The following is a 26,438-nucleotide window of genomic DNA, read 5'->3' as shown; positions in this document are numbered from 1 at the left end:
ATACCAAGACATTTTGGACAATTTCATTCTCCCGACTTTTATGGGATCAGTTTGGGGACGGCCCCTTCCTGTTCCAACATGACTGCCCACCAGTGCACAAAGCAAGGTCCATAAAGACATGGACAAACGAGTTTGGGGTGGAGGAACCTGACTGGCCTGCACAGAGTCCTGAACTTGACTCGATAGAACACCTTTGGGATGAATTAGAGTGGAGACTGTGAGCCAGGCCTTCTCACCCAACGTCGATGCCTGACCTCACAAATGCACTTCTGGAATGGTCAAACACGAGACATAGACACACTCCTAAACTTTTTTATTTTTTGTGGGTTTCCCCATCAAGATCATCAAGTTGCATACCAAAGTCTGATCAGTTAAGACGGCGATCCGACTTTGATCCAACATCAGTGATAGTCAATGGGATCAAAGACGGATTAAAGTAGTGCAGGGAGTTGTGTCGGACCAGTTAAGACGGCTCTTCTAGGGAAACATTGATTTTCACGCGTCATGCAACTTGAGCTCCCAACGTCGGAGCGTTTGTCGTACCAGCAGTGTGAACCCGGCCTTAGGAAACCAACAACCTCTGCTTGTGGGGAAATGTTTATTTAAAACAGAAAAGTTACAAAGTAAAAGGAAATTGGGGGTTAAAGGAACGCACTAATTCTGAGGATTATGAATACTACCTTTGGCCTCAAATGATCCAGAACTTCTGGGCAGGTCTGCAGCGTTACAAAGGGAAACCAGTCTATGTAGCTGTCATAGGACAGTTGTAATTTGGGGGAACATTGTAAAATCGAAAAGAGATCGTCTTTTGAACCAATCACTGGCTCCGAGAGAAAGTAACCTTAAAGCACCCAACCAGACTGTGTTTCCATGCCTGCCAGAAGTGACAGCGCCCCCTATGGCCAGGCAGAACACCCTGTAGTCTAGTCAGACTGATGCTGAGGTCAAAATTTCGAGTAATTAAACCCAAATCAAAACTGCGGTTTAGGGGTAACATTAAATTTCAAAAACACATAGCGCGTGCTCTTTAGGAGCCGGCGCTACATTTATCAGACTATTATCAGATCAATGTTTATAAACAATGTTTCTTTGTACCTCTCTATCTCCCGTCTGATCAATGTTTATAAACAATGTTACTTTGTATCTCTCTATCTCCCGTCTGATCAATGTTTATAAACAATGTTACCTTGTATATCTCTATTTCCTGTCTGATCAATGTTTATAAACAATGTTATTTGTATCTCTCTATCTCCTGTCTGATCAATGTTTATAAACAATGTTACTTTGTATCTCTCTTTCCTGGCCTACCTAATGTCAGCACACAATGGGTTAATCCTCCATAGGTCATCTCCAGGACCACCTCCTATAGCTTAGAATAAAAGACCCTGCTCCAGGCCTCCCAGTGTTCCTCTTTTGTGGTCTCTTCATGCAACCTTCCAGAAGTATTTGGTGTCCCTTTTACTAAAGGTGAATATCCCCCCTACAGCACCTTAGTCCCCAGGTTCTGGGGAGCCTCTCCTGGTTTGGAAGGCCCAGAGCGTTGGTGGTAAATCCCCCTAAAACCTGGGTGCCCTGGTGCCACGGGCCTGTGTGCTTTAAATAGTGCAGTTTATTGCTGACTGATGCGGTGCTGTTGCTCCCTTTTTTGGACCTGTGCTGTATTCCCTGTGGGTTTTCTTAAGCTGGCCATACATTATACAATTATTTCATTCAACTTTCTTTAGATTTACCCTCAACTATGTAGTGAAAGGGCCTGTCTGCAAAAAAAAAATAGAATGTTTAAGTTTGACCTCATATTAGCATGCCCTGCCATGTACTCGCTATTATCTCCTCCTGATTGCTGGCAGTGAGGTCATGGGGGCGGGGATCAGCTCCTTCCCTCAAGCTGTAGTTAGGTAACAGAGTAAACATATTGCAGAGAGCTAGGAAGTTGGCATGGCCATGCTTTCTGCTTTCTGCATACTGTCACCAGGTATCAGAGTGCTTTGTCATACCTGTGAAGCTGTCTGCATGCTGACAGGTATCCTTCTTTGCAGTCTTGGAGAAAGTTATACTAAGGTTCACACCTACGCGTTTTTTAGTGCGTTTTGCAGTTTGCAGAGATGCACTACAGTCCATTTAACATGGTTTCCTATGGTACTTGTTCACATCTATGCATTTTGTGGCCGGTGCGTTTTTGGAAAGGGTCGGGGGACTTTTTTCCCGTGGTTTGCGGCTAATAGACTTGAATGGAGCCTCACCAGAAGCGCAAGTGGTGCTTTATTGATGCGATTTTTAATGTTTCTTGCGTTTTGCGGTATTATTTTACCACTGTGTATTACTGGTTGCAACCAATGTGTCAGGGTTCCCCGACTGAAAGCTGAATTAAAAAAAAAAAGGAATTGCCGGCAAAAAAAATTGCAAAAAAAATGGCGTGGGGTTCCCCTCAAGTCCATACCAGGTCCTTCGGGTCTAGTATGAATTTAGAGGGGACCCCCACGCCTAAATTAAAAAAAATGTCCTCCAGAATTCATATCAGACCTTTATCTGAGTGACGTGGCTCCTAAACAAAACTGACGTCCTTTTTCCCCACAAATAGAGCGTTCTTTTGGTGGTATTTGATCACCTCTGCGTTTTTTTAATTTTTGCGCTATAAACAAAAAAATAGACAGTTTTGAAAAAAAACGCATTATTTTTTACCTTTTGCTATAATAAATATCCCCCAAAAATATATATATAAAAAAAAATGTGATCACCCCTGCGTTTTTTTTATTTTTTGCGCTATAAACAAAAAAATAGAGACAGTTTTGAAAAAAAAAAACACATTATTTTTTACTTTTTGCTATAATAAATATCCCCCAAAAATATATATAAAAAAAAAAAATGTCCTCGGTTTAGGCTATTTACGTATTCTTTTACATATTTTTGGTAAAAAAAAAATCGCAATAAGTTATAGCGTCTACAAAATAGGGGATAGTTTTATGGCATTTTTATTAATTTTTTTTTTTTGTTACTAATAATGGCGGTGATCAGCGATTTTTATCGTGACTGCGACATCATGGCGGACACTCAGACAATTTTGACAGATTTTTGGTACCATTGGCATTAATACAGCGATCAATGCTATAAAATTGCACTGATTACTGTGTAAATGTCACTGGCAGTGAAGGAGTTAACCACTAGGGGGCGGGGAGGGGATAAGTGTGTCCTAGGGGAGTGTTTCTAACTCTCTGGGGGATGGGGTTGTGTGACGTGGACACTGATCACTGCTCCCGATTACAGGTTAGGCAGAACGGGGAGATGCTGTTTACATCGCCATCTCCCCGTTCTTGAGCTCCGTGACATGATCGCGGGATTTAAAGCGGGAGTCCGCTTTACTGCAGCTGCTGACTTTTAAAATAATGACACTTACCCGCCCAGCGCACCCGCGATGTCAGCACCCGAAGCCAATCTCTTGATCGTCTCTCGGGTGCTGCCGCCGCCATCTTGCGTATGGGAATCAGGAAGTGGAGCCTTGCGGCTTCATTTCCCGGTTCCCTACTGCGCATGCGCAATAAGGATGGTCCCCGCTGTCTCTGGGATCCGTGTGTTTCCCAGCAGATAGCGGAGGACCTTCGGAAAGGGGCGTAATCTACGCCCCTTTCCGCAGATAGCTATGCCGGAAGTGGGTGCAGATACCTGTTCTGTACAGGTATCTGCACCCCCCTCCCCCCTGAAAGGTGCCAATTGTGTCGCCGGAGGGGGGGAGGGTTCCAATGAACGGAAGTTCCACTTTAGGGTGGACCTCCGCTTTAAGAGAGAGGCCATATATGGTTTGAAAATTTGCAAAAGATCTTATGTTTGATGAGGTAAAGAGGTTTCCTATGGTAGGTATTCCTGCGATTATCCAAGACTGTAGTTGTATGTCTGGGAGTAGAAGTGCAATGGTTTTAATTGGTAAATATGCCAAGACACTGTGGTGTAGACCTTCCTACATCTGAGGAATAGCTGTCCAAGATCTCAAGGAGGCTGTTATTGTGTCCATTGGGAAGTGTTTAGGCGTAGGAGCTAGTAGAGATGCACCAAAGAAAATTTTCAGGTCTTTGACCAGTACCACCTGCTATATTTGTTTCCAATTTGATTGGGTGGGTAGATTCCACCAAAGTCTAAGTTGTTCTAATATAACTGCTCTGTAATATAAATGTATATTGGGGACTCCCAAACCTCCCATCTGAGTTGGGGTCATAAGGTTTTTTTTTTTCCTGGGGTGCTTTTGTTGCCATATAAAGGTATTGAGCATTGCCTGGAAGGTCTTTATTTGTGCTGGAAGAAATTGTATCGGCAAAGTACGAAAGACATACAAGATATGTGGGAGCATCAACATCTTGACTAGAACCATTCTGCCAGCCCACAATACAAAGTGAGGATGTAGGTCTTTGGTTATTCATTGAAGCTTTTCTACGAGGTCTGCCAGATTTAAGCGTAGAAGATGTTTACTGGGTGAGGTCAGATGGATTCCTCGGTAGGATAGAGATGAGTCCTTGGACCATGAAAATGGATGGTGTTTGGTGATATTCTGTATGGTGTCCTTGTCTAAGCCTAACTCTAGCATAAATGACTTACTGTGATTAATTTTGTATAATGGTATGGCGCTGAACTGGTCGAGAATGCGTTGTACCTCGGGTAGGGAGTTTTTGGGGTCTGTAAGAGCTATTATGACATCATCTGCATATAGGCCGATGTTGTGTTCAGTTGTGCCTATGATTTTAGGCGCAGAGAGGATCAGTTGAGCCAGGGGTTCCATAACCATGGTGAAGGTTAAGAGTAACAGAAGACATCCCTGCCTTGTGCCATTCGTAATGTTGAAAGGAGTAGACAGTCACTATACCTGATGTCCACACTTTTGCACTCAGTGCCAAGTATAGGCTTAGGATGGCACCTGATAAGCCAAACTTATTGCCATTGAACTCTATCGAACGCCTTCTCTGCGTCCAGAGAAAGGAGCAGAGAAGGCGTTCGGGTATGCTCTACCCACTGAATAATGTCCACAAAAGGTTGGGCCCCATCAGAGGTTTGCCTGCCTGGTATGAAACCGACTTGGTCTATGTGTATGAGATGGGGCATAACCGAGGATAGACGGAGAGCTAAGAGTTTGGCGTAGATTTTCGTGTCTGTATTCAGTAACGATATGGGCCTGAAATTTGCCGGAGAATCTGTTGATTTGATTGGTTTGGGGATGGCCACTATTAAAGCTTCCAGGGATTATTTAGGGATTTTCCTCATGTTTGCAAATTGATTGTAGATTGTACATAAGCGAGGAGAGATAGTATCTCTAAAATGCCGATAACATTCATTGGGGAACCCGTCTGGCCCAGGGGCTTTGTGCAATGGAAGGGATTTGATAATCCTGTGGACCTCATCCTGGGTGAAGGGGGTCGTTAAAGATGTTAGTTGTGTGGGGGGATAAAGAAGGGAGTGGTATGGATGACAGAAAGGCATCAATTTTTTTCTAAACAGGGAGGGGTAGTATCTTCTGAGTCTCCTGCAAATTGTATAGCTTGGAATAGAATTTTGCAAAGGTATGTCCAGGGGATTAGTCTTGTGCTCCCCTTGTGAATTAAGGAGGAAGGGGATTTTAGTGTGGATTTGTCGTTTGTCAGGTCACCTTGAGGCGAGGTGACAGATGCACACCGTAGGGATCAGGAGTGCACCGCAAGGTTGTGGACCCTACGGCTGACTGCTGCGGATGGGAGACAGATCCCAGCGGGGTTAGAGCGTAAGATTCCCTGGGGCGCGGAGTCTAAGAGCCAGCTGGTGTTCACCAGCGCCTCTAGTGGTGAGGATGGACTTGGCTGCAACTGGCTCCAGGTCACGACCCCCAGGGTCCCCCAGCTCACACCCACAGTAGGTAACAGGAGGATAGGGATAGTGAGGGATAAAGCCAAGGTCGGGGCCACAAGTGGACAGGAATAGTCAGGGACACGCCAATAGGTCAGGATTACAGGCAAACAGGGATAGTCAAGGACACGCCAAAGTCAGTAACGGAACAACAGAAGAGCACACGGCAGGTAACAGGAAGCTAACACACAAAGGTTGATCAGCAGGGTTGGCCTGCAGTGCACAGGTTAATATAGAGTTCTCTGATAGGAGCTAGGGTGGAGCCATGCCAGAGGATGGATTACAAAGGCAGTCAGGTGAGGGTCAGCTGGTCTCTAGAGATGGATACATGGATACAGGTAAGCAAACACTATTGCAAAACCATGACATCGTTGTTTAATTTGTTTAGCTATGTAAATGCTCCAGTTTTTTTGCCTTGGAAATAGGAAGTCAGCTTTAATCGTTTGACATAAAAGTCAAATCTGTGGTGTAGGAGTTCCCTTAGCTTGCATCAAAGTTCCCTAAGTGTGTTAGAGGTAGTCTGAGTAGGAGAGACTTCGTTAGTTTGTTCTAAGGCTTGGATCTGTTGCAGTAATGAGTCTATCTTGGTTGTTTGTCTTTTGCGTTCTTGGGTTCCAAATTTAATGAGCAGACCTCGCAGAAAAGCCTTGTGAGTCAGCCAGACTCTAGATTGATCACTGGCAGATCCATAATTCTACGTAAAGAAGTTCCCAAGCTCTGATTTCATTCTCATATCAAGGGTTGGTGAATAATTCATTCTCCAGATGGAGTGGTTTGTTGGGCAGGATTAAGGAAATAGTTTAACGGATATAGGGGGTTGTCTGACCATGTGATGAGGCCTATACGAGCCTCTGAGGTAACCATTAAGATTTTTTTTATTTGTAAGGAGAAGGTTAATCCGAGAGTAGGTATCATTGGAGTGGGAGTAGAAGGCCAAAGGAGAGAAGGACCAGGGGATGTAGGGCCAGAAAAAGAAGGAGGGAAACTGAGTAGGTGGCATTTTCAATTTGAGTGGTACTACCCTTTCTCATAAGGAGACAAACATGTTGCATCTTTATTATATGTTGCAGGGTAATATGGCCGGCGTACCTGTTGTTCCACCTGGACTGGAAGATCTTCTTCAGGTGAGATATGTAAAGAGCACCTGTCTGGAGGGCAGCTTACACCCCCAGATACTGAATCTGGGGGCAACAGCTGGTCTGTATAGGAAAACTTTATGTGGAACTCCAGCCAAACCTGAGATAAGGTTGGAGCCTCTATCAGGCCGGTTTTTATTTTTGGGGTGTATCTTAGACAGATTTATCACTTGGGGTGTAAGTTTTTACCTACCTGTCTACTCACCTCCATATACTTATCTCCTGACCCCAGACTCTTCTCATCCCCGGCACCTATCTGCTCACCTATGTTCTCATTCCACGTCCCACGTTCTATCACCTCACCGCATGTACCCATCTCCCCACTCCAGACTCCCATCCAATCACCCTAGAAACCCATCTACTCAACCCTGACATCCATCCATCGCCCCAGACTCCCATCCTATCATCTTAGGCACCCATCAACTCAACCCTGACACTCATCCATCACCCCAGACTCCCATCCTCCCAGGAACTCATCTATTCATCCCTGATACCAACCCATGAACCCAGATTCCCATCCTGTCACCCTAGCAACCCATTTCCTCAACCCTGACACCCATCCATCACCTTAGATTCCCATTCCATCACCCTATGAACCCATCTACTCAACCCTGACACCTACCCATGACCCCAGGCTCCCATCCTATCACCATAGGCATCCATCTACTCACCTCCATACACTTATCTCCTGACCCCAGACTCTTCTCATCCACGGCACCTATCTGCTCACCTATGCTCTTATTCCACGTCCCATGTTCAATCACCTCACCGCTCCCATCCAATCACCCTAGAAACCCATCTACTCAACCCTGCCACCCATCCATTACCCCAGACTCCCATCCCATCACCTGAGGCACCCACCTACTTAAAGAGGAAGTAAACCCTGATGAGTTTACTTCCTCTTTCATTCCCTGCAAAGGCAAAGCATAATGAACTACTATGCATCGCATAGTAGCCCATTATGTGCCACTTACCTGACACAGGAGCCAGCGAAGTCACCGTTGTCCCCTGTAGTCCGCCGCATCCATCTTCTCGGTGGGGTCTCGCAGCTTCGCCGCTGTCATTCGGCGAAGCCGCAATGACGTCACTCCCGCGCATGCGCACGGGAGCCGAGACGCATGGCATTGCGTGGCATCTTCGTCATCAAGGATGCCACGCTCAGTGCGCCTGCGCATGCGCCGTAGACAGCGGTGCCGGTGCCCGTCTTCCGGCAAATATCTCCTAAACCGTATAGGTTTGGGAGATATTTCATGGACCTACAGGTAAGCCTTAATCTAGGCTTACCTGTAGGTCAAAGTGGTTTGTAAGGGTTTACAACCACTTTAAACTCAACACCTATCCATCACCCCAGACTGCAATTCCATCACCCTAGGCACCCATCTACTCGACCCTGCAACCTATTCAACACCCCAGACCCCCATCTGATCACCCTAGGCACCCATCTACCCAACCCTGACACCCATCCTCTACCCCAGATTGCCATCCGATCACCCTAGACACCCATCTAATCAACTCTGCCACCTATTCAACACCCCAGACTCCCATCCTATCACCGTAGGCACCCATCTATCCAACACTGACACCCATCCATCATCCCAGACTCCTATCCCATCACCCTAGGCACCCATCTACTCAAACCTGACACCCATCCATAAACTCAAAACCCCCCGGTTCGGTTCGCACCAGAACACCTGGAACAAGCAAAACATTCTAGCAAACATGCAAACAATATTACAGTCTCTGGGACACGAACATGAAAAATAAAGTCCTCATTTTAAAGTCTTATATGCAAGTTATGAAAAAAGGGGTTTTCGGACTTTGAATGAGGTGGGTAAGTGAAGCCAAAGGACCAGTCACCATTGTGCAAAATCATTTTATTGGTAAAAGTAACAAAGTAACATGATAAATGCCAAAATATGGAGTAACAGTCACATAGTATAAACACCATGATTGACACATTGTGAACAAAATAAAAGACCCCAGGTGGTGCAGGGTGAATGATCTAGAATGCACATAAGCACAGGACTTCTGAGTAAAAACATACTGATGTGTGATCCTCAGGGCTGGACTTACCATTGGGCTTGACTGGGCTCAAGCCCGTGGGCCCCGCCCAATAGGGGGCCCCGCCGAGATACATAGCCGAGTGTACTTGGTTCGGCTCCACTCACAGTCATGCCCAGTCCCACCCTATGATGGCCATAACACAGGGACTGGGCGTGACTGAGCCGAGCTGAGTACACTTGGCTACTCTTGTCTTCGCTCAGGAGTGTGAGAGGACCCGAGAGTCATCGAGGGGACCCGAGAGCTGCCGAGAGCTGCCGAGATACACGGGACTCTGTATCTCGGCAGCGCCATTTTTAAATTTCAAGACTGCAATGACAAGGCTGCAAATTACACTGGGGCAAGGCTGCAAATGACAAGGCTACACTGATAAGGCTGCAAATGACAATGAAAAGGCTGCAGATGGATGGGCAAGGCTGCAGATGGACACTGATAAGGCTGCATTGATGGGCATTTAAATACAATTTTTTTCCTTAAACTTCCCTCCTAAAAGTTTTCTTCTTTAAAATTCCCTCTTAAACTTGGGGTGCGTGTTATACGCTGATGAGTGTTATACATAGGCACGTGTTATACGCTGATAAATACGGTAACACATAGAAGGTAGGGCCCGAAAGTGACTCAAGCCCAGGAGCCCCCAGCACCCTAAGTCCTGCCCTGGTGAACCTTATAAAGGAGTTGATAGTTTGGTGTATATCGTAAGCCTGAGGCCGCGTACACACGCGGGGACTGTTCGCTGAAACTTTGTTCATCAAACAGTTGCCGCAACAGTCCGCTCAAAATTTGCATGAGCGGACTTGCCCACACACGGCACTTTTTGAGCGGACTGTTTCAGCGAACTGTTTGCCAAACAGTTCGCTCAACTTTTGAAATGAACGGACTCGCCCACGTAAGGCGGAGGCAAGTCCGCCCATTTCGAGTGCGTGTACAGGTAGGCGGGGCCCGCGAAGGAGACGTCGCGGGCACCGCCGCCTGGAATGGACTTAAAGGGACACCCAACGCCAAAAAAAATCGGCGTGGGGGTTCCCCCAAAGTCCACAACAGACCCTTGTCCGAGCACGCTACCCGGCCGGCCAGGAAAGGGGGGGCGAGCGAGCGCGCCCCCCCCCCTGAGCCGTACCAGGCCGCGTGCCCTCAACATGGGGGGTGCCCGGCGTTGGGGTTCCCCTTTAAGTCCATTCCAGGCGGCGGAGCCCGCGACGCCTCCGTCGCGGGCCCCGCCTACCTGCACACGCGCTCGAAATGAGCAGACTTTCCTCCGAGCGGGAACAGTTTGCTCATTTCGAAAGTGGCCTACACACGGGCGGACTGTTCGCTCAAACAAAGTTTCAGCGGACAGTTTTTCGGAATTTCCGAAAGACTTTGTCCGTCAAACTGTCCGCTGAAACTGTCCGCTGAAAGCCCACACACGGGCGGACTGTCCGCTGAAACACTGTTCAGCGGACAAAGTTGAGCGAACAGTCCGCCCGTGTGTACGCGGCCTGACACGTTTCGTGTATCAAACGTCTAAAAAAAGAATATTGCCCTAAAAAGTGTATGGGGACCTTGTACTGCTCTGGGGGACATGTATCAAAGCAAAAACAAGTTTTTTAAAACAATTATTTTTAAAGGAGCAGTGATTTTATTGATGCCTCAAGTGAAACAATAAAAATGAAATAATCCTTTAAATATCATGCCTGGGGGGTCCCCTTAGTCTTCCTGTAAAGTGGTGCATCTGTGCGATGTGTAGAACAGTGCCTCGGCAATAATGACATTTCTAAAGGAAAAAATGTCAATTAAACCTGCTCATGGTTGTAATATATAGCCGGATCCCGGCAATAAAAATAAAAAAAAAAAAATTAAAAAAAAAAACTCACCAAAATAAAATAAGATTGGCTATGGTCCGCCCCAAAATCCATACCAGACCCTTATCTGAGCAAGCAGCCTGGCAGGTAAGGAAAAGTGACGAGCGAGAGCTCCCTTCCTGAACTGTGCCAGGCCACATACCCTCAAATTGAAGGGATGGGTGCCACCCCAAAGCACCTTGTCCCCATTTTGAAGGGAACAAGGGCCTCTTCCCAACAATCCTGGCTGGTGGTCGTCCGGGTCTGAGGGTGGGGGGCTCATCGGGGGCCCCCAGATCCACCCCCCATGTGAATGAGTATCGGGTACATTGTACCCCTACCTATTCACCAAAAAAGTGTAAAAAAGTAAAAACAGGAGACAGTTTTTGACAATTCCTTTATAAAATCCCGCAATGTAAATCCATTGTCAATCACGCCATCCAACAAGCCCAAAAAATAGTAAAAATGAAAAATGCTCCAACACCATGGGAGGCAGCCGGCCGACTGCTGTCTCTTCACTTTGACAGCTCTTATATAGGCAAGGGCGGGGCCACCCGGCGACGTAACTGGGTGACCCGCCCCCTTCTTGGGCCATCACACATGGTATGGTTCAGGAGGGGGGGCCTCGCTCGTCCCCCCCTTTACTGACCTGCCAGGCTGCATGCCCTGATAAGGGTCTGGTATTAATTTTGTAGGGACTGCACAACATTTAAAAATAAAAATTGGCATGGAGTTCCCCTTAAAATCTATACTAGACCCAAAGGGCCTAGTATGGATTTTTTGGGGGGGGGGCACGCTGTTTTTTTCTTACAATGTATTATTATATACGCTACACTGCATTATATACGCTACACTGACTGCAATATATACTCTGCACTGTATTATATACACTACACGGACTGCACTATATACTCTGAACTGTATTATATACAATACACTGAATGCACTATATACTCTTGTCATAAACTCGGATGTGACCAGAACTGTGTGACTGTGACAGAGTGAACCAAATGTAAGTAGGTGAAAAAGGTAAGTTTAATAAAATGTCATTTTATTAAGATAAATGCATACAAATGTAACACACCACCAATACCAAACAGTGTGAGAAAACCAAACAACCAAACAGTGACAACAAACTGTGACAAACTATGACAACAAACTAACCAGAATATACAGCAAAAAGGGATACCAGAATCATAGTCATTAGCCAGGCCAGGGTCATCAACAGGAGAAAAGCAGATGGGGGCAAGGAGTAAGACAGACAGGGACAAGGTGGAAGGGATCAAGCTGCGGGGCAAGGATCCGTTTTTTTTCAGGAATAGTTATTTTAGTAATGCTTAAAGTGAAACAATAAAAATTAAATATTCCTTTAAATATTGTGCCTGTGGGGTCTCCTTAGTCTGCCTGTAAAGTAACAAATCTTACCCATATTTAGAACAGTCCCTGCAGCAAAATGACATTTCTAAAGGAAAAAATGTAATTTAAAATTGCTTGCAGCTGTAATGAATTGTCGGATCCCGGCAATATAGATAGAAATCATTGAAAAAAAAAAAACGGTGTGAGTCCCCACCCAATTCATATAAATATTAAGGGAACTCTGCACCAAAAAGAAAAGAAAATGCCATGGGGTCCCCCCAAAATCCATATCATACCCTTATCTGAGCACGCATCCTGGCAGGCCCCAGAAGAAGGGGGGATGAAAAACTCTGCCTCGATGGTAGGCGTCCTTTTTGCGCTGACAGCTCTTACATAGCTGAGAGCAGGGCCACCCGGTGTAGTAAGCCTGTGACCCCGCGCCTTCTGACCTCATGTGACATCACATAATGTCAGAGGGGGTGGGGATACCTGTTTACGACATGGGTTGGCCACACTCTCAGCTATATAACAGCGGTCATTGCAAAAAAGCTGCAGTCACAGGATGTCTCCCATCAAGGCAGAGTTTTTCCATTTTTTTTTCTCCGTCCAGTGCATTTTTTTTTGGTTTTTAATAAAGGACTTCTCAAAAACTGTCTCCTGTCATTTTTCCTTTTTTTACACTTTTTTGGTGAATGTGTAAGGGTACAATGTACCCTATACCCATTCACATAGAGGGGCGGGACCTGGGGGCCCCCTTGTAAGCCCATCCGCAGACCCCCACGACCATCGGGCAAGGGTTGCAGGGAAATGGTCCTTGTCCCCATCAACATGGGGAGAAGGTGTTTTGGGGGACCCCAAAATACCCTCCCCATATTGAGGGCATGTGGCCTGGTACAATTCAGGAGGGGACGCTCTCTCATCCCCCCTTTCCTTGCAGTCTGCCAGGTTGCATGCTCAGATAAGGGTCTGGTATGGATTTTGGGGGGACCCCCATGCCATTTTGATCTTTGTTTTTGGCACGGGGTTCCCCTTGAAATCAATTCCAGACCTGAAGGGCCTGGTATGGATTTTGAGGGGGACCCCCACGTCATTTTTTTTGTAATTGTGCCGCGTGGTTCCTCTTAATATCCATACCAGACCTAAAGGGCATGGTATGGATTTTAGGAGGACCCCCACGCCATTTTTTTTTTTTACATTTTGGTGCGGTACGGGTTCCCCTAAATACCCATACCAGACCCAGAGTGCCTGCTAATGGACTGGGGGGGAAACCCATGCTGTTTTTTTCAATGATTTTCATCTATATTGCCGGGATCCGGCAATACATTACAGCTGCAAGACATTTTAAATTACATTTATTCCTTTAGAAATGTAATTTTGCTGCTCTCATTCATAAAACTATGTACGGCCGCTATGTAAGCAGCCTTATATGGTGTGGGGTGTAGACTTAGCCCCCTGAGTCATGATTGGCCAAAGGCACCCTGCCTTTGGTCAATCATGGCTCTCACAGCAGTGATTGGCCAACATCAAGCTCATCCCTATTGGGGAACACAAATACAAATATACTACATTTCTCACAAGACAGACAAAAACAATAGAACAATGGAATACAGCCACACCCCAAACAACCCAGCAATAAATATATATATATATATATATATATATATATATATATATATATATATATATATATATATATGGTTTCTAACAAATTAATGTGGTGGGTACTACATGGCAAATAAGGTTCAATGTAGAATAATGTAAAATAATGCATTTGGGTGGCAAAAATCTGAATGCAATCTATAGACTGGGGGGAGAACCTCTGGGAGAATCTAGGATGGAAGAGGACCTGGGGGTCCTAGTAGATGATGGGCTCAGCAATGCCAAGCTGCTGCTAACAAAGCAAACAGAATATTGGCATTAAAAAGGGGATCAACTCCAGAGCTAAAACGATAATTTTCCCGCTGAACAAGACTCTGGTCCGGCCGCACCTGGAGTATACTGTCCAGTTCTGGGCACCAGTCCTCAGAAAGGATGCACTGGAAATGGAGCGACTACAAAGAAGGGCAACAAAGCTAATAAAGGGTCTGGAGGATATTAGTTATGAGGAAAGGTTGTGAGCTCTGAACTTATTCTCTCTTAGCAATGAAATTGGCAATTGATGGGACTGGATGTGTATCTTTGAACCTTATGCAGTTACAAGCAACAATCTTTAAATTTGCCACCAATAAACACATTGATCTCTCGTTGACTTTGACACACTACTGAAGTCCCTCAGAACTCCTTTGTCAATCTTCATTGATTCAATGTAATTACCCAGACCCCTAACAGGCGACATATATCTCCAAATTTTGCGATTTCATCGCTAAGTGACTACAGATCTTCTGTGGTGTCCTAAAATAATTTTTTGACTGATACCTTGAATATGGGTTGTTGACATATGGAGCCTCTGGCAATATCGTGCTAATTCCTTGGCTGCTCAATCAGTTTTCCTGAAGAAGCCCAATCCGGGCGAAACATGTTGAATGATTGCAGCTTTTTTCTCACTTCATTCTCTCTGTATGGTGAATGGAAAATGTGATTAATTGTGAATATGTCTGTCTATGCACAGATAAATGCCAAATCACTGTTTTTATGAATGTTCAATTTATATTTTTTGCATAATATGAATAAAATTATAATGTTTTATTTTTAATCTTTTGTGAATATTTGATTTGATACCGTAAAAGTCCCAGGGGTTTGTGATTCCCCAGCCCCTTTCTTGGCCCCTTTTTTTCTTTTTCTCTATATATATGTTTATGTAGTCACCTTTTCAATTTCCTAAGATTCCTCCTTATCCACGATGGAAAAAATTTAATTAAATAGAGACCAGCCAAAATAGGTACATGGTAAGAAACAAAAATCGAAATGTTCCTTTAATGAATAGATTGGGGGCGGTTACCTACTGTGGCGATGACACCCCAATAAGGAACAGCCGGGGGCCTGCCCTAGTGTCCAGACAAAGCTACGTGATCAATTTGTGAAACGCGTTGACATCACTCGTGTCACGTGACACCTCTTTCCGTCATGCCCAGGAAGGGAGCTCCTTGCGAGCCAGGAAGGCTGGAGAGGTTCTGAGCAGTATTGAGTGGGACGCGAGACGGAGGACTGGAGGACCAGAGGATACATGCGCTATCCAGAGCTTATACCTGATGACATCTGGAGGACTTGCATGGAATAAACACAGGGTCTGTAGAGGGTTTTATGATTTTGAGGCCATCAATCAAGGAGGGCATTGTCCCAGGAGAGTATTGTATAGCTGGCGTTTGTACCCCATGTTAACCCACCTAGGGACAACACATATTGTACGGTGGAGTGACAAGGCTAACTACCCTAACCATCTAATGCCCCATATTGAATATGGACTGCAAGTCGTTTCTCTCCAGTCGCCACATGATTGGTGTGCTGATAGAATATGACAGCTTGAATTGCATTAACAAGCTCATTTATTCAATGGTCCGTGGCCTCCTATTTTCTCCCATATAGAGAAGAAAGGACGGCGCACCGACCTTGTGCATTACCAAAGATACCGTAACATTTATTTTAAAAATGTAACAGCAATAGCAACACTCACAAACAAACGTGATAAAAGGGCTTTTCAGTACTCCAACAAATGGAACCGTGTCTCTAGACACCTGCAACCTGGACTGAGTGTTGGGGGGACCAGATAGCATTGCAAGCAGCTTGTTAAATGTGATGGTATTGAAGCAATGGTATTGATGGATATATCAGAGCGTTGGTGTTGGTTATGGTATCTAGGAATATGCTATTGACCCGTCTTTTTCTGTTTAACAGGTCAATGGGGTCTCCGTGAAAAGAACAGGTATGTTTTGTTTTTGTTTTCTTTTTAAAACTCGTATCTTTCCATCAAAATTGTATTCCTTTGTCTGCCACGTGGCTCCACTAGTCTTCCATCAATTACTGGGATCATCTACAAATGTAGCCAGTTTTTCTTCCTCATGTTTAATGAAATGATATGTTTAACAGAGAACCTTTCCTTCTCCACTTATTAGCAGAGCTGGGTAGATCTCCAGATATAACGCATTAACCATTTGGCCTTAAATGGAATACAATGTTCTTTTCTTCATTGTTTTATGATTGTAAAGGGACTTCTGATTGGCCGACTATTGCCCCCCAAATTTCCCAAGCTTTTTCCCTGCTTCTCCTTGGGTAGGACAACAACCAACTGCCGTAGATGCAAGCTTCCACCATGTTTTGACCACTCCTTGCCACAGGCCTTCCTACAACATTCCCTGGCTATTAGCCTTTAAAGGATAGGAACGTCTACACAAAAGTTATAGTTTCCTCACTTTAATAATCACCTTCAAAGATGGTAGAGACACAACACATGGACACATGGACAGGTGTCTTTGGCAAACATTGCCATACACAAATGTGGACAAGCCGTAGCAGTCATTTGTGAAAGCAGAACACTGCACATCACTCATAATCCATCTTGCCTTAGCATCTCCTCTCTCCTCTGCTCGGGAGCACAACAGTGATGGGACCCATCTCCCCGTATGCTAAATCTGTAGTATCCTGCTCTATTCAGCCTGAAATTCACAAGGCGAAGTATCCTGTTCTGTCATCCAAGATTAACAAACTGTCTTCTGTAGTATACCAGTCTGTCTTTCTATGTCCCACTCCATAGCTCTACCCAGTTGAGTACACTTCCACATGTCACTATTAGTCCCGGGGCATTAGTACTCATGTCAGAGAACATGCCTGCCCATCCTGCTCCCAGTTCTCATAGACCAGTGATTCTCAACCAGGGTTCCTCCAGAGGTTGCTAGGGGTTCCTTCAGTATTGGGCCATTTCTGCCTCTTAGATAAGTTCCCACTGACACCATTGATCTTTTTAGCTATCTGTAAGGTGGTAATTCTTCCCAATGACCACAAGTGTAAGGACCATTCTTCCCAACTGACCACAAGTGTAAGGACCATTCTTCCCACTGACCATCACACTAATGTATCAGGAGTTGTAGATTTCAAATTTTTAGCAGGGGTTCCCCGAGACGGGAGAACTATTTCAAGGGTTCCTCTGTGTTGAAAAGGTTGAGAAAGGCTGTCATAGACCATGCATTGAGTCAGGACAACTAAAGCTAGCTCTTCTGGTTATTAGACTCTCACCCGGGTCTTCTTCCCTGTGCACCTAAGGCACCATTTCTTACTTAGCTCCTCCCACCAGTAGGAGGGTTTACCAAAAAAAAAAAAAAAAAAGACCGAACATTTTCTATAATCTGTGTATCTTAGATGTCTGGATTATAGATATGGTAGCTATGAATTTACATTGGAGGGAAGATGGATGTAGGAACATTTCAGGTATTTTTTACAGATTCTCAGAGACCTCATTCACTAAAATCTTCTTATAATTCTGTCATTTCAGGGAAAAGTTTTTTCCAGAGCAATTGTACGTATGATGTGCTTGGCACCAATGGCCAACTTATGTATCAAGCCACTGAGCAGGAGGAGTGTTGTGGTCCTCGGATTGATTGCAGGGTTACCAACACCCAAGGTTATAATGTCCTCAACCTTCTCGTGCCATCAGAGTGCTGTAGCTGGGACACCAAGGTATGAAAGACTGACTGGCAGTGGCCTTGCTAGGGGGTGGCTACTGAGGCTATAGCCCCGAAACTCTAGGGCAGGGATTTCAGCCACCTGGCCCGCCACCGCTGAATCCGGGCACCCAACCGTGGACAATTTTGGCGCTGTCCTCTTCATTGGACAGCAGCAAGCGACCAGTATCACAGGGCTGGATGGGGGGTGGGAACCACAGGAGTTAACTTTTTTCATTAAACAGCAGGTGATTGGTTGCCAGGTATAGCACCCTGGGGTTTAGTCAGGGAGCTCCTTACAAATGTACTTGCCAGATGTAGCTACTTTAGTTAATAGCATGAGATCCATTGATTTCTTCCTAAGTTTGGCCTTGTTGTACTTTTCTCTTCTCCACTAGGTGGCCGGGCACTTGGAGGTATTAGATATGAGAAGAACAACTCAAGGTCAGGTTATGGGTATGTGGGGTATCTCAGCCAATGGGTGGGGGTTTTCTTTAATCCCTTGGCTTGCTGGGAGAGCAGGGGTGGACTGACAACTCATGGGGCCCCCGGGCAATAGAAGATCATGGGGTCCCGTGTCCCCACCCACACGCAAGCCACACCAACACAAAGCCCCACCTACATAAATCATGGGGCGCACAGGCACATCACAGGACTTGGAGCTCACAGCAAAGCATCTCAAGGGGTACACAGCAGGGAACAACACAGGGCATGGGGCACACCGTATGGCACATCACAGGGCACACAGGAAGGCGCATCATGGGGCAAAAGGCACATCAGGGGGTACACAGCAGGGCACTGAGAACATCACAGGGCATGGGGCACATCACAGGACACACAGCAGGGCACATCAGGTGGTACACAGCAGGGCACATCATGGGGCACACAGCAGGGTTTATGCTGTACACAGCAGGGCACATTATTGAGCACAGCATGGTATATCACAGGGGGCACAGGGAACATCAGGGAGTAAACAGCAGGGCATGAGGCACACAGTAGGCACATCATGGGGTACACAACGGGGCATATCGAGAGGTACACAGCAGGGCATGCAGCACATCACGGGGCATGTGGCACATAGTAGGGCACACAGTAGGGCACATGCCCAGGGCACATCATTGGAAATGGCACATTTGGGGGTACACAGCAGGACACATCACAGGGCATGGGACACACAGTAGGGTACATCAAAGGGTACACAGCAAAGCACAGGGAACATCAGGGAGTGCACAGCAGGGCACAGAGCACATCACAGGGCATGGGGCACACAGTAGGACACATCAGGGAGTATACAGCACATCACCGGGCATGGGGCACACAGTAGAGCACATCACAGGGCACACAGTAGGTCACATCAGGTGCTACAGAGCAGGGCATAGGGCACATAGCAAGGCAAAGGACACATCACAGGGCATGTTGCACCCAGTAGGGCACATCCGGGGGGTACACAGCAGGGCACATCACAGGCCACGGGGCACATAGTAGGGCAAATAGCAGGGCACAAACCAAAACACAGGCCACACAGCAGAGCACTGGGATTCTTAAGACACAGCACAGTGTCTCTCTGGGCAGTTGTGGGGGGAGAAGGCACAGGGGGAATCCGTGGGTGTGTGGGGGACACAGGGGGACACGGTGAGTGGCGGACACAGGGTGACACTGTGGGTGGGTGGAGGACACAGGGGGACACGGTGGGTGGGTGGAGGACACAGGGGGACACGGTGGGTGGGTGGAGGACACCGGGGGACACAGTGGGGGGTTGTAAGGCACAGGGGGACACTGTGGGTGGGTGGAGGACACAGGGGGACACGGTGGGTGGGTGAAGGACACAGGAGGACACTGTGGAAAGGTGGAGGACACAGGGGGACACTGTGGGTGGGTGGAGGACACAGGGGGACACTGTGGGTGGGTGGAGGACACAGGGGGACACTGTAGGTGGGTGGAGGACACAGGGAGACACCATGGGTGGGTGGAGGACACAGGGAGACACCGTGGGTATATGGAGGACATAGGGGAACACCGAGGGTATGTGGAGGACACAGTTCAGGCTTTTGCAGAAGGAGAGGGCTTGCACAGGAAGGGAGGGGGGAAGACGAGTGAGCGAAGTGGGAAGGAAAGAGAGAAGATGGGAGGGAGAGAGAGGGAGAGAAAGAGAGAGGGAGGAGAGGGGAACAAGGAGGAGGAAGAAAAAAAAAAAGACAGGGGGGGTGGGAGGTAGGACCTAAAAGGTTAAAGAAATCAGTACGATCTGAGGGAAAGAGGGAATCGGAAGCTTAAGTTTGCTCAGTAGGTGACTCCAGTATCAGCTGGAGACCCCTACTTACATTTGGTGAAAGCCCCTAATATGGGCAGAGTGTTTAGTTTACCAGAGGTGGGTATAGCCCTGCTTAAACACCTAGTGAGTGATCTACAGGGATATGAATATAGGAATAGACTATTCTGGGTATGTTCAAGGGGGGAACCTTCCTCCTTGAGGTGGGAAAGAAGCCTAACACCAAGGTGGATCCAGATGCTATTGCCACCCAGAGCCTTCCAAGTTGGAGTGTAGTCAATATGGGATATACCTCCTGGAAAGGGATCTGAAAGTACCAGATACAGCCTTTTCGCATTCAACCACTATTGATACTATCGGTGGTCCCCCTTTCCCTCTTGCCACCTGCCCTTGACCGGATAATAGACTTCAGAGGTTGGGGTTGAAACATCTCTATTAACATATTCAAATTTTTTCCGAACTTTGTGAAATATACAATATTTGTAACATATAAAACATATACAACTTACATGTTCCCTGGGTATCAAGTGTATGATTTAGCTTTGGCCATCTCAAAGTTGGTGGACTGGTCTCTATTTAGTGGACGTTACTCATGTGTTGGAGCTCAATGGTGCCAACATGGTCACCGATAATAAAAGTTAGGTCTCAGAGTTAAGGGTGTAAACAAAGGGGGTGGTGTAGATCCGCTCACCCATCGGTTCGTAGTGGAATTAGCAATTGGTTCTGCGTCGAACGGATGATGGGGATACTCGTGGGATCTCGTCTGTTTCCATATCACCCTGAATCCTCGATGGTGAAGCGGTTGAGATTCTGCGTCTCCTCTGTCATTGTCTTTGTGATCTTGGTGTGGTGTCAGGTTGTGTGGGGATCCAGGGGTCCAGTTGTATAAACGCCCTGTACCAGTCCGGGACATCTACTACAGGGATTCCCAGAGTATCTCAGTAGGGCTGTAAGTCGGCAGGGGTTCTCAGGTGTGCCGTGCGATTACCTGCTGTGGCCTGTAGGCAGAAGGGGAATTTCCACCGGTAGGGGATGCGTCTGTCACGCAGGGCTTGCCGCAGATGACGGAGATCTCTCCTGTGTTGTAGGGTAATGGCCGACAAGTCCTGAAACAGTTGAATACGTGTCCCTTCATGTTTCAGATGATCATGGTTGCGCGCAAAGTAAATTTCACTAAGCAGCACACTGCATCTCTAGGGGGATCAGTGTCTCTACCCTTCGGCCTGAGAGCCCTGTGACACCTTTACATCTCCACTGGGGCATCTGGCGGCCTACCCAGCAGAGTATTGAAGATAGACCAGATAGTAGCTTGGAACTGGGGCCCTTCCACTGATTCTGGTATGACTCTTACATGTAAATTGCGCTTGCGGCCCCTGTTTACAAGGTCCTCCATGTGTCTGTGCATTTCCATCAGGTGCTGGGCATGGACACTGGTGACCTGTTGTACCTGCTGGATGGCTGCTTTGTGAGTCATAGTCGCTGGTTCCACGTGCTCCAGCCTAGAAGCCACTGCTCTAATGTCTGCTTTAAGGTCAGATATTGCTGCAAAGAGCATGCTTTTAATGTCTGTGGCCACTAAATGGAGGTCTGCCAGGCTCAGTGTGAGCTAAGCGTACCTGCTGCTGCGGAGGCTCCAGGGGTGTCAGCGTTGGCAGCGGAGAAACTCCTGTCCGAGGCTTGAGATGCGGCCTGTGGATCCGCATGTTGAGTGTGGAACATCGCCGGTATATTTGGACTGAGCTGAGTGGAGGAGTCCTGCGGGGACTGGGTGGCTGACAAGCTTCTCCCGGTCATCCTCGCTGTTGTGTGGTAGGTTTATCCCACTAATAAAGGCACTTTAGAAGCTCTGGGTGGCGGAGCTCTGTGACTATGCTGCCATCTTCCTCCGGTGCCAGGCTGCCCCCCCTAAACCTCTTTTCTTCTCATTTTAATGAGCGGCCACGAGTCTTGTTAAACTCCCTTCTGTGAAAAAGTTTCATCCCTATTGTGGGGTCACCAGTACGGTATTTGTATATTGAAATCATATCCCTTCTCAAGCGTCTCTTCTCCAGAGTGAATAAGTTCAGAGCTCACAACCTTTCCTCATAACTAATATCCTCCAGACCCTTTATTAGCTTTGTTGCCCTTCTTTGTAGTCGCCCCATTTCCAGTACATCCTTCCTGAGGACCGGTGCCCAGAACTGGACAGTATACTCCAGGTGCGGCCGGACCAGAGTCTTGTAGAGCGGGAGAATTATCATTTTATTTCTGGAGTTGATCCCTTTTTTAATGCCAATATTCTGTTTGCTTTGTTAGCAGCAGCTTGGCATTGCATGCCATTGGTGAGCCTATCATCTACTAGGACCCCCAGGTCCTTCTCCATCCTAGATTCCCCCCAAAGGTTCTCAGTGTATAGATTGCATTCAGATTTTTGCCACCCAAATGTGTTATTTTACATTTTTCTACATTGACCCTCATTTGCCATGTAGTTGCCCCTCCCCCCATTCATTTGTTCTGATCTTCTTGCAAGGTTTCCACATCATTCGGAGAAATTATTGCCCTGCTTAGCTTAGCATTGTCCGCAAATACAGAGATTTTACTGTTTACCCCATCCCCATCCTCCAGGTAGTTTATGAACAAATTAAACAGGGTTGGTCCCAGCACAAAACCCTGGGGGACCCCACTACCCACCCCTGACCATTCCGAGTACTCCCCATTTGTCACCACCCTCTCAACTCGCCCTTGTAGCCAGTTTTCAACCCATGTACTCACCCTATGGTCCATGCCAACGGTCCTTATCTTGTACAGTAAACGTTTATGGGGAACTGTGTCAAATGCTTTTGCAAAATCCAGATACACCACGTCTATGGGCCTTCCTTTATCTAGATACACCACATCTATGGGCCTTCCTTTATCTAGATACACCACGTCTACGGACCCTCCTTTATCTAGATACACCACGTCTACGGGCCTTCCTTTATCTAGATACACCACGTCTACGGGCCTTCCTTTATCTAGATACACCACATCTACGGACCTTCCTTTATCTAGATACACCACGTCTATGGGCCTTCCTTTATCTAGATACACCACGTCTACGGGTCTTCCTTTATCTAGATACACCACGTCTATGGGCCTTCCTTTATCTAGATACACCACGTCTATGGGCCTTCCATTATCTAGATACACCACGTCTACAGGTCTTCCTTTATCCAGATACACCACGTCTACGGGTCTTCCTTTATCTAGATACACCACGTCTATGGGCCTTCCTTTATCTAGATACACCACGTCTACGGGCCTTCCTTTATCTAGATACACCACGTCTACGGGCCTTCCTTTATCTAGATACACCACGTCTATGGACCCTCCTTTATCTAGATACACCACGTCTACGGGTCTTCCTTTATCTAGATACACCACATCTACGGGCCTTCCTTTATCTAGATACACCACATCTACGGGCCTTCCTTTATCTAGATACACCACGTCTACTGGCCTTCCTTTATCTAGATACACCACATCTATGGGCCTTCCTTTATCTAGATGGCAGCTCACCTCCTCATAGAAGGTTAGTAGATTGGTTTGGCAAGAACGATTCTTCATGAATCCATGCTGATTACTGCTAACGATACCGTTGTCATTACTAAAATCTTGTATAGAGTCCCTTATCATCCCCTCCAAGAGTTTACATGCTATTGATGTTAGGTTAACTGGTCTGTAATTCCCAGGGATGTATTTTAGGCCCTTTTTAAATATTGGTGCTACACTGGCTTCTCTTCAATCAGCTGGTACCATTCCAGTCAGTAGATTGTCAGTAAAAATTAGGAACAATGGTGTGGCATTTACTTGACCGAGTTCCCTAAGTACCCTTGGGTGCAAGCCATTTGGTCCCGGTGATTAATTAATGTTAAGTTTCCCGAGTCTAATTTTAATTCTGTCCTCTGTTAACCATGGAGGTGCTTCCTGTGATGTGTCATGAGGATAAACACTGCAGTTTTGGTTACTGAAGCCCCTTGATTCCCTCTGAGGAGAAGAATAAATTCAATACCTTCGCCATCTCCCCATCCTTTGTAACCAGATGTCCTTCCTCATTCTTTATAAGGGCTGTCCTCCATTTTTTACTGTTTACATACATAAAGAATTTCTTGGGATTTTTTTGCTCTCCTCTGCTATGTGTCTTTCATGTTTTAACTTGCCTACATTGAGACAATGGCGAGCGGCTGAAAAGACACGGTTAGGTTGCGATGGATCGATAGAATGCTCTAAAGCTCTATGTTTTCTGTTTCCAAGGCGTGTCACACATAGAAAGTGGCTTCATGGAGAGGGGATTTTCCATATACAGTTTCAGTTTTAGAAGACGTTTACCGAGCAACATGGCCCATTGTTCTAATGTTGACTGTAGCTATGTCACTGATTGCTCTGTATACATGCCTGTTGTACAACGGGGACACTGTGTAATGTTATATTCTCCCTTCTATTTCTGTATGAGAATAATGGATCTGTAATTATTTAAATAGAAAAATCTAAGTATCTTTTTTTCTAATGGATATCCAGCTTTCACATGACCTCTCCCAGCCTGTCTGCAGGGAAACATAAGTTTCTAGTCCTCTGCTGCTGGTCACATGTTCAAAAAAACGAACAAAAAAAAAACAGCCTTTAGAATGCAGAGTAAAAATAAATAATTAGTAAAAAATAAACTGTTTTAAATTGTCATACACATTATATGCAATATTTGAAATCAAATCTTTATCATTTTTGGCAATAACAATAGGTTTGGGTGGATCTCTGCCAGTCAAAGGCTGCGTCACGCCCCTTCATGCCCATGTATTAGAATAACAGAGAGGTGAAGCCTCCATCAATCAAGATGTAATGTCCCACCCTCCATTGTGTTTAGGTGGTTAGTTGGCATGGAGGAGGAGGGAGGGAGTGGCCTGTCATTTAGCACTGTGTATACACCCACATGTGTGACTCTATAGTCACATGGGCTGCTCACATGTGATAGGCAGGAAATGCTCAGCATAGAAACTCACTTGAAGCTGAGCATGTGCAGAGCTGCCACCACCGCTCTGAAAAATACCCAAATCAATTGGGGACATTGACAGAAGGGATAGAGAGCAGCAGATCAACCAGGTTTGTTTTTTTTGCAGGATACAGGAAAGGAGTGAGTATAAACAGCATGTAATACACCATTTATTGAGAGTAGTTTTTATGATGGGGGTTTAGTGACACTTTCCGATGACACTGTATTTTGGGTCTATTTGAAATCTGGTTTCATAGCTCAAAATAAGAGAAATGATCAAATCATGAAACAACCTTTTTATACTCTCAGCAATTCTTAGAGTTGTATCACCTTATTGGGTTCAGCCTGAGTTCATTCAGCAGAGTTCAATAAAAGGTCTATGTTGCAATTATCACACAGTATATACAGCAGGGGGCGTACCTACAGGGGTTGCAGGGGTCGCCATTGCGACCCAGCCCCATAGCCCATTGTAGGACAGCAGCGGCATGTAGAGGAACCGATCCCTTCATGCAACCGCTGAATGTCTGCGGGAAGGAGAGGAGGAGAAACCGATATTAATTCTTCTCCTCCCCTCCCTCCCGCAAACATTCAGCAGCTGCAGGAGGGAAATGGAGGACATTGGTTACTCCACTTGTACTTACAAACATCCACGGATTAGAAACATTTAAAAGAAAAACACCAGCCGGCATTCTAGGAGCCCTTCCTCCTTTGGAAACGACGCGGTGACGTCACTGCACGTCCCCTCCCAGGCGCGTTTCGTCATACACAGACGTTGTCAATGGGGATAGGGCGATACACTGACTCAGCACTTAATATAATACCACACCTCATTCTGACATGCAAGGAAATGGCTAAATCGCACCATCTTGCCTGTGGGAAAAATTGCCCATACTCTACCTTATAGCTAAAACGAACACCCGCTCGGGATGTTAAATGGCTAAAACATATATTGACGGCAATAAACTATAAAGCGCAATGCCCTAATGCCCCGCAACCACTAATCTAGCTTCGAAGGTAAAAAAAAGATATAAGCAGTGGTGGAGCTACCAGGATCGCAAAGGTTGCACTTGCGACCGGGTTCTGGCGTTCTGCCACTGTAGGGGAGACCCCCAAGTGCCTGGACTGTGGCTCCCCAGCTGCAGTTGTAAGCAGGGAGTGTCTATTACACTCTCTCTTACACAGCCCAGACCCAGCACTGACACCCCCCTCACCACCTTGCAAGGACAGGAGAGGAGAGAGAGAGCTGGATCTGCTCCTCCTCCCGCCCCTCTCCTCCTGTGTGTGCCTGCAGCCCCGCCCACACCCCAATCCCTGGCAGGGCTGTGCTCAGAAAGGGGATGAGAGGGT

At 46.4% G+C, this 26,438-nt stretch overlaps 1 protein-coding gene across 2 annotated transcripts in view; it reads left to right on the top strand.

Moving 5' to 3' along the window:
• The window catches only part of LOC143962212 (uncharacterized), a 57,934-nt gene that overhangs the window by 4,762 nt on the left and 26,734 nt on the right, over positions 1–26,438 (top strand). The window contains exons 2-4 of one of the 2 annotated variants that reach the window (XM_077471548.1): positions 6,927–6,980; positions 16,061–16,088; positions 17,652–17,836. In XM_077471548.1, coding sequence (XP_077327674.1) covers positions 6,927–6,980; positions 16,061–16,088; positions 17,652–17,836 — 267 coding nt within the window. The remainder of the gene's footprint in view (positions 1–6,926; positions 6,981–16,060; positions 16,089–17,651; positions 17,837–26,438) is intronic. The other variant, XM_077471549.1, reaches the window with a different exon arrangement.

This window comes from Lithobates pipiens, unplaced genomic scaffold (assembly GCF_037356315.1).
Source record: "Lithobates pipiens isolate NorthernLeopardFrog02 unplaced genomic scaffold, aLitPip1_a1.2 Scaffold_8, whole genome shotgun sequence".
Classification (NCBI taxonomy): Eukaryota; Metazoa; Chordata; class Amphibia; order Anura; family Ranidae; genus Lithobates; species Lithobates pipiens.
This window is presented reverse-complemented; position numbering and strand designations above follow the sequence as displayed.